Source organism: Coenobita brevimanus, chromosome 105, assembly GCF_032717465.1.
Source record: "Coenobita brevimanus isolate Jiangsu-jjx chromosome 105, ASM3271746v2, whole genome shotgun sequence".
Taxonomy (NCBI): domain Eukaryota; kingdom Metazoa; phylum Arthropoda; class Malacostraca; order Decapoda; family Coenobitidae; genus Coenobita; species Coenobita brevimanus.
The window spans coordinates 18,649,500-18,658,066 of NC_137058.1; the positions used below are offsets into that span (position 1 = coordinate 18,649,500).

Sequence of the window (8,567 nt, forward strand, 5' to 3'; positions counted from 1 at the left end):
ACACCCGACCATACCAGCTCGAAGCTACCGTCTACTCCAACCTCTGATCTGCTCTGGGTTGCTGACCAGGGTGAGGCGATTTGACCAATGCTGTTTGTCAGGAGGGAGGACGTGCGTCTAGCCGGTCATCGAGCATTCTACCACATGCTCCCTCCAAGCTTGGCCCCCTAGATTGCCTCTCGCATGTGGTGCAGGAGCGTTTAGTTTTTCTATTGGGAGATGACAATATTTGGCCTAATACCTCTCATTGTGGATGATGGTCATTTAGCAAAAAGAAAAAAGGTGGGCATCAGTTTTCCTTTCGCTCCATCGCCATACCAACATGCCACACAAAAAGCAGACCAAACGACCCTCCAGCTCTTCTTCCCAGCCAACAATGGAGGGGGAAGAACCTACAATGTCTTCAGTGTAGGAGATGGAGTCTGAACCCCATATTGCTGACCATGTCACGGAGCTAGAAGAAAGTGGAAGGTCAGACGAGGGTGGTAATGAACAACAAGGGATGCCCGCCAAGAAAAAGCAGAAGAGGACCTATGTCACCTTCAGCAACTCCACCGTCGGAATAGTTCCAAGACCATCCTATCTTCCACATTAAAAACCTGAAGGAGTACAAAGACACACAGAAGAAACAGAGGCTCTATGAAGATAAAGCCAAGTTCCTGGTCCCCCCGTTAACTGGCGAGAATATTATTTAATGTACATTGCATTCATTGTTTTACTCATTTTTTGGTAGATTTAACTACCAGTAGATATTTATTTAAGTATACTTAACCAATATTGTTGTGCCCATCCACCAAGGCAATCAAGACAACAGAGTGGAATCCTTTCTAATTATAGTAATTAGATCCACCCTGAGGAGGTGACCCATGCTTTCCATCAAGAACGCCAACTGTATGGTGAGAATTCCATCTTTTGGAGCACAGGGTAGCAACTTCCTTCCACTGCTTTGGGGTTGCCAGGCAGGACAAGACCTCGTCATTGTACTCTTGTATTATAGCTTCGCTGGTTTCAGGCATTATCTTACTTATTGTGTTGTGGGCCACTCTAAAACCACACTGCAGCATCTTGTAGCTGTCTCCTGTTGCCAAGTGATGTAGTGTGATGGCCAGCCTCAACCCCGGTTCCAAGGTCTTCCTCCAGAATGTGTCCTTCTCAATTCTAGGCCTAACTCTGTCAAGCATCTCCTTGAACATGCCGTGGTCCATCTGCTAAAAAATCCGAAAACCGCTAGCATCTTCACCTACAAGTTCTCTTATGAGGTTCTCACACTGTCTAAAATGAGGTCGAATAGGTAGCCAAGACTTGCTCCAAAATGCTCTCCTTCTCTGGTGTTTTTTCTTCTTTACCTGGGTTAACATGATGTACAGGGCCAAATCCAGTTCCGCAACCTCCTTTTCTGAATCACACTACAACTTCATCAGTTCCATTTCGGTGCGAGACATCGGCAAAATTCTCGAGTCCATCACAGAGGGGCGGTCAAAATCTGAAAAAAAAAAAAAAAAAAAAAAAAAAAAAGGTTTTGTAGTGCTTCGTACTAGAGTTGTAGGTCCATTGTAGATACTACATAGTGCTCGGAAGCTAATGGGTAGCAGCTATATAAAACCCAACGATCGTGGCCATTTTACCAAGATCCGTCATGATTTTGAGTTCGTGACAGTTTGGCACGTACATCATGTATGTGGGAAAGGGGCTTTAGTATTTAACACTTTCTACTTGCTTTATTTGGCTTCCTTGTTTATTCAGTTATTCTCATCCTCTCTCTTCTCTTCATTATTCCTATGGCTTCCTTCATATTAACATTTATCTTCAAAACGAGGAACAAGAACACATTACTAAAAGGAACAGCATGGGTTATTTAAAATGGAGGATGATGACTTAAAATAACCAGGGGCGTCATTTCAATTTTCCTTGGGGGGGGCATGGGCTATTTAGGAGGCCCCCCTACTCCCATCTCCCCACATGGGTGGGGTGGCGGGCGAGCATTTTTGAAGCCGCATGCAAAGCTATATTTAGAGAATTAAAGCAGTAAACAAATATGTATACTGTATATAATTATTTGTTAAACCAGTTACTTCCTGTAAGACACACTAATGGATATTCTAGCACTGGTAGTATTTCTGTGTGAGTTTAATATGTAATTTAAAGTGCATGGTAAAGTACATATCACTGCATTATATGTTAATGACCTTGGATAATAGACCAAATAGAAATTAAAATATTTGTATTGGTGAAAGCTTAAACTTACTTCATTCTTACAGCCCAATGAAAAGGTAATTAATATAAAACTGAGAATGAAAAGATGTAAATTTGTAACTGAATTAAAAATGGAAAGCTTTTAGCTTACTGGCCCCTCAAATACCATGAACCATATAAAGTAATGTGAAAAAGTAAGTTCTACACTAAGAGTTGGGAGAAATAAAATGATGATTTTTACATTTGGAAGAGGCTCACGTAAGAAGAGTATATTAATTTAAGAATTCATTAGAGGAAATAGAAAATTAAACTACATATCTTTATTGCATTGAAAAATGAATAAACTACTGCAGCAGTGGATATCTCCGTGATCTCTGCTTTGCAATGTTATCAACCAGGGTGTTAAAGTTAAGATTTTTAACAAGTTCCTTTTCTGAGGCTATTAGTAGCAAGTCACTTAAGCGATCATTTCTCATTGAGGTTCTTAGATATATCTTGACAAAACTAAGTACTGAAAAAAGTCGTTCATTGCCTGCAGTAGTTACTGGAAGGATGAGAAGAATTTTTATAATTTTCACTATTTCTGAATACGCACAATCTAATTGTTTGAGTTCATATAATTACAACAGATTCTTTGGCTGTTCTTTCTTACTTAGAAAATGTCTTTTTGCAACAGATATTTGGGAAACTAGAAGAATTTCATCTATGTATAGATCTTTGTAAGAGTGTACTATAAGAGAGAGCTTCTCATATTCTAGAAAGTCTCTTGAACTGCAATCAAATGCATTCTTTGCTTCTAGTAGGGGCATGTTTTGTGTGAAGCCAGTATCAAGCTCTGAGAGAAATCTATCAAAATAGGTTCTTTTGATTTCAGTCTTTGGAGCAATACAAGTATTCACCTCATTTCTGGAGCTGCATCACTTAAGAAGCTCTTTAGTCCTGATGATACCTTCTGAATTCTCTTAGGCTTAGGTCTGCTGAACTGATTTGAATTTTCCAAGTTGATATCTGCCTCATATGCTGAAGCAAAATCTTTAGCTTTGTCAAAATATCAGAGAAAGCCTCGTCCATTCTCAAGACCTGCAATTCTTTAATAGTTGACTATGAGAGAGCAAGTTTGAGATAGTAAGGCTTCCTTTGCTTGAAGCTGATCTGACAAACTATTGGTAACTCTAAAGTCTTGTTCAGTAATATGTAGATCCATTACGAACCTGAAAGACTAACTTTTTGTACAGTCCATTTGCTTCTGCCACAGCTTATGAATCAGAACCCTCTGAAACTGTGTGAAGCACTGATAGCAAACTTCCATAGCGAAGCTTAACCTTTGATATTGACCTATAATAGCAAGACCATCTAGTTATATAGTCTTTCTAGTGTCAAAACCTGAAGATCTGCTTTCTGTGCCTGTGTGAAAAGTTGGTTCCCTGTGTTACTGTTTAATACATGTGTAAAGTGTATTAATCTTCTTCTTCTCCTTTCGGCTCTCCCCTTAGGGGTCGCCACAGCGACCACTGGTAGTCTTTATGCAGTTGCCCAGTACTGAATTCAGCCTGTGTGCATGGCAATGTATGTATACTGCTTCGGGAATTTTATCCCGTAGTCTTGCTTGAATCCCGCTAGAGCATCCACTCATTACACTAGCACCATCATAACACTGAGCCACACACTTATACCAATTTAAACCAGATTGTTCTATCTCCTTATATATAAATTCAGCTAAACTTGCAGCATTAACCTTTCCCGTGTGATAGGTTCCAGTGACACGTTCCTTCACAATACCCTCACTAAAGTACCGCACAAGAATAGCCATCTGTTCCTTTTTTGACAAGTCTTTCCTTTCATCATCCATAACTGAATAGTACTTGGCTTCTTGTGCTTAGCACAAATTGTGTCCTTGATATGTCTTCCAACAACTGATATCAACTCATTCTGGCTGAACTATCTTTTGTTTTAGAGAGGGATTTGATTCAGCAATTAGGTGAAGAATTTCTACAAAATTTCCTGAATGTAATGTATCACCACCCTCATTATGTCCACGAAAAGACGGACCTTGCCTTCCCAGTAATGCAGTGACTTTTAAAAGTAACTTTACATGTTCCCTGTTGTCTCAGTTTCTTGTTGCCTAGCTGAAGATAGAGAAGATGCTACAGAATGAGTGGACCCTGACTGAATATCCTTGACATCAGACCAAGCGATCATACTATTAATGTGTCTTTCACTTGCCTGATGTTGTTTGAGAAGGGTACTGGTATCTTTCCATTTTCCTGTTCCAGCAACAATAAACGGTGTCCTACCTAATCCTTCTTACTTACGAACAGATGTTACTACAAAGTGCCTACATGGAGAGCAGTAACACTCATCTTGTGAGACCGGGTATTCTAACCAAGAAAATACATCAAAATAGGGACTTCTAAATTTCCTATTATTCTGACTGCTTGGGTAGCTTGGCAATTTTGGTTGACTGGATTTATCACAGGGGGACTTAGGTATATCAACTGCTTGAGTCGCTGGAGTTTGTGATGTGGATGGACTCTCTTTTGTATCTTTTTGATCTTGGTTCAGTACAACAGTATGTGCTAATGTGACTTCTTGTCCATCAACAGAAATAAAATCTGAGTCTTGACTAGGGGATGATGTAGTGGCTAAGTCATTATTATTATTTGCTTAACTGGTTGATTATATATATATATATATATATATATATATATATATATATATATATATATATATATATATATATATATATATGTTTCCACTATATAAGATGATGATGCCTGTAGAGCTTCAAGTTCTTCAACCAGTAAAGCAACGTCGACTTTGGGAACCACTGATCTAAATGAACTCTTAAGGCTCCCACCTACAGGTAGATACTTCATAAGATGAATGAAAACTATTAATGACAGCCAGAATACAATAAAAATTTTAACTGAACAGCGGACTAGGAACATATTTACAATGACACCCTTAATATAATAAGCAAATTATTTTGATTATTACACACACACACACACACACGCACACACACACACACACACACACACACACACACACACACACACACACACACACTGGAACAGTGGTAACGTTCTCGCTTTCCATCTGATAGACGGGAGTTCGCGCCTCGCTCAGGTTGTGAAAAGGTTCACTGACGAAGTGGGTGGTCACTGTCCCCCTCGAGCAAGGGGACGGGTGTGTGCGTGTGTGAAGGTTACAGCCTTGCCCTTAGATCGGACTATATGAGCTCTCAGCTCCCTTCCGGGAGGGTAAAAGCTGATGATCACGACCATCAAGTGATCCTGACCGACCCGGTGAATTACACACACACGATATATTTCACTCAAAACGTAATGAGGATAAACACAAATTATTTTTAATTTCACGGTGTTAACTTTATATTTTCTTTCATTAACTGTAGTTGATTTGGAGGCCCCCTCAGAAAGCTTGGGGGGAGCGAGTGCCCCTCGCTGCCCCCCCCAAATGACGCCCCTGAAAATAACTGCATACAGCTTTTCTTTCCAGTCATAGTTATTCAACTAAACATAACTTACTGCTATCAAATGTTATGAATCTCATCGTTTTGAGCACTGACTGTGCTGTACTTTTATTATATATTTAGTCATTACCCCCGCCTTACCCCCCACACACACACACACTCACAATAGAGGTGTTTGTTGGAGTATACAACTTCGAGTTTGATATTTTTCCGTCACAAAAAACAATTAGTATTTTCTACTGGCCCTCTGCGTCCTCCCTTGAAGCATTCTTGAACATCCTCTATAATAATTGGTCCAGCCAGTAAATCAGAGGAAGGAAGGGCGGGAGCCGTGTTGTATTTTGACCATGTCAGGGGCTAAGCCTCTTGATACCTATGAATGCATTACTCTTTTCAGCCATCGTGACTGAGTTGATCCCCGTAAAACTCAATTTATTGCTCTTCGTTTTCATGATTTTATTTCCTTTTGACTTGGCGTGTGTCTGGTCAGTGTAGATTAATAGTCTGTGTGTGTGTGTGTGTGTGTGTGTGTGTGTGTAATTCACCGGGTCGGTCAGGATCACTTTGATGGTCGTGATCGTCAGCTTTTACCCTCCCGGAAGGGAGCTGAGAGCTCATATAGTCCGATCTAAGGGCAAGGCTATGACCTTCACACACGCACACACCCATCCCCTTGCTCAAGGGGGACAGTAACCACCCACTTCGTCAGTGAAACTTTTCGCAACCTGAGCGAGGCGCGAACTCCCGTCCACCAGTTGGCAAGCGAGAGCGTTACCACTGCACCAGCGAGCGTGTGTGTGTGTGTGTGTGTGTGTGTGTGTGTGTGTGTGTGTGTGTGTGTGTGTGTGTGTGTGCTCTTTACCTGTCTAAATCTGTCACCGTCACTCCCTCTGCCCGGATACCTATTTGCTAGCCTGTCACCTGTCCGTGTATTTCTGAGGCCATAGGAAAATCGTGTCCAAGGCTCATTAAGTACCTCCACGAGATCCCTCTTACCACATCCTTCTACCTCCTCCTCCTTCTCCCGTCTTTGTCTTACTCTACTTCATTCTCTTCCCTTTGCTCCAACACATCATTATCATCATATCATCATCACCATCATTATCATCATTATTATAATCATAATCGTCGGCGTCGACGTCTTTGTCATCATTATCGTAATTTTCTATTTTACCATTTCATTCCGTCCTTTCCTCTCTCGCTCATCATCACTATCATCTTCCTTCTTTCACGTTCGCCTCAACATCTTTACTTTTTCTTCTTCTCCATACTCTTCTCTTCCTTTCCTTATAATTTTCTTCGTTTCTCCACTTTGTCGCTTCCTCCTCCTCCTGCTCCTCCTTTTTTTTTTCTTCTCTTTCTCTTCTTTTTTCCTCCATCCTTTCTCCTGTTTCTTCTCCTTCTATCGCCTCCCTTGTTCCCTTCTTCTCCTCCATTTTCTCTTCCTCCTCGTCTTCTCTTTCCTTACATTCCCTCCTGCTTGTCTCAGTGGAGTAACCGGAGCTGAGGTCTGATTAACTGCTGCCCACTTAAAAAGCGCCAGGCAAGGCTGCCGCACCACCCCTGAACATCCACACTGTGCATTTTCCACTCTGTGTATACAGACACCCCGTTAACTCAACGTATCCGTACATAATGTCATCCCTTAGTGATTTATTTATCTGATTATTTATTTTACTTTATTATCTTCTTTTTCAGGTTATTCAAATTAGTAGTTTATAGAAAAATTATTATAGAATGTAACTTTTCCTTTTCAGTTTTTCCCATGAAATTTCCAAGTCAGTTTTTTTCCAGGCTGCATGGTGATCCTTCTCACTTATTCCTGCCAGTTTTACTGGAGGGTTTGGAGGCGGGGGGAGCCTTCTTGCTTTACTATCCATCTCCATCAACATGTGGAATTCGATCTCGTAGTCATAGACTTCTGTGTAACAAGCAGCCTCGAAGGGACCAAAAGGTCTCTTGCTGTTTGCTTGCCTTTGTATTCCTTTGTATTCCTTTTCTCTCACTTTCCTATTTTCGTCTGTTCAATTCCTCTTCAACGTTTGTCCTTCTCCTCTTCTTCCTCCTCCACTACCACCACCTCCTCCTCCTCCCCCTATTCTTATCCTTGTTTTTCCTCTTCCTCTTCCCGTCCTCTCGCTTCCGTACTCTTCATCGATCCCATCAGTCTCTATAGCATATTCTTTCATAATCCTTCTCTTCATGATCATTTACCGTTTCCATCACTAGGGGATTATGAATAAGCAGATACGTAAGTAATGTAATTAATAATGATAATAATAATAATAATAATAATAATAATAATAATAATAATAATACCACATTAGTTGAATTTGTCCAAGGACAAATATGATAAATTGAAACTTCCATTGCCTGCAAGTTACGGAGCTATAAATTAACCCTGAGACCATGGTCACTAATCTTGTGCATGTCACTTAGGCCTGCACAGTCTATAAGACACCAAGTTTGGTGGTTCTAGCTTTAATCCTTCATGGAAAATTAAGTCACATTAGGGGAATCTGGAAAAGTCCGAATTTTTGACCCTAAATGATCTCAGAGAAAAATCAATTAAGTGGAACCATAATCCTTTCTACACTGCATCCACATTAAGGTTAAATTGTAGTAAAATTTCAGCTTTCAGTAATAAGTCCTTCTTGAGATAGCGTGCCTGACTAATTTTCATTGTTCTGGATAATATCCGGAGATCCAGTTGACGGACTCCCACCATATTTGGCCAAAGGAAGATGAATTATCGCAATTTAATAATAATGAAAATAATATAAATAACCATAATCATCATCATCCGGACCTCCTTTCCCACCCTAAGGCAAGATGAGGAGTAGCAGTGTCCAGACAGCTCAAATTGCCCAATCCAATGGGC

At 40.5% G+C, this 8,567-nt stretch overlaps 1 protein-coding gene across 1 annotated transcript; it reads right to left on the reverse strand.

The window, feature by feature from the left end:
• Window positions 1–827: 827 nt before the first annotated feature.
• LOC145416244 (uncharacterized) lies at window positions 828–1,205 on the reverse strand. The gene has a single exon (XM_080285247.1). The coding sequence runs from the start codon at window positions 1,203–1,205 to the stop codon at window positions 828–830; it is 378 nt and encodes a 125-aa protein (XP_080141373.1).
• Between the last annotated feature and the right edge of the window lie 7,362 nt (window positions 1,206–8,567).

What these genes read in the sequence shown, in the direction of transcription:
- LOC145416244 (XM_080285247.1), bottom strand. Translation starts at nt 1,205, where the DNA reads ATGGACCACGGCATGTTCAAGGAGATGCTTGACAGAGTTAGGCCTAGA.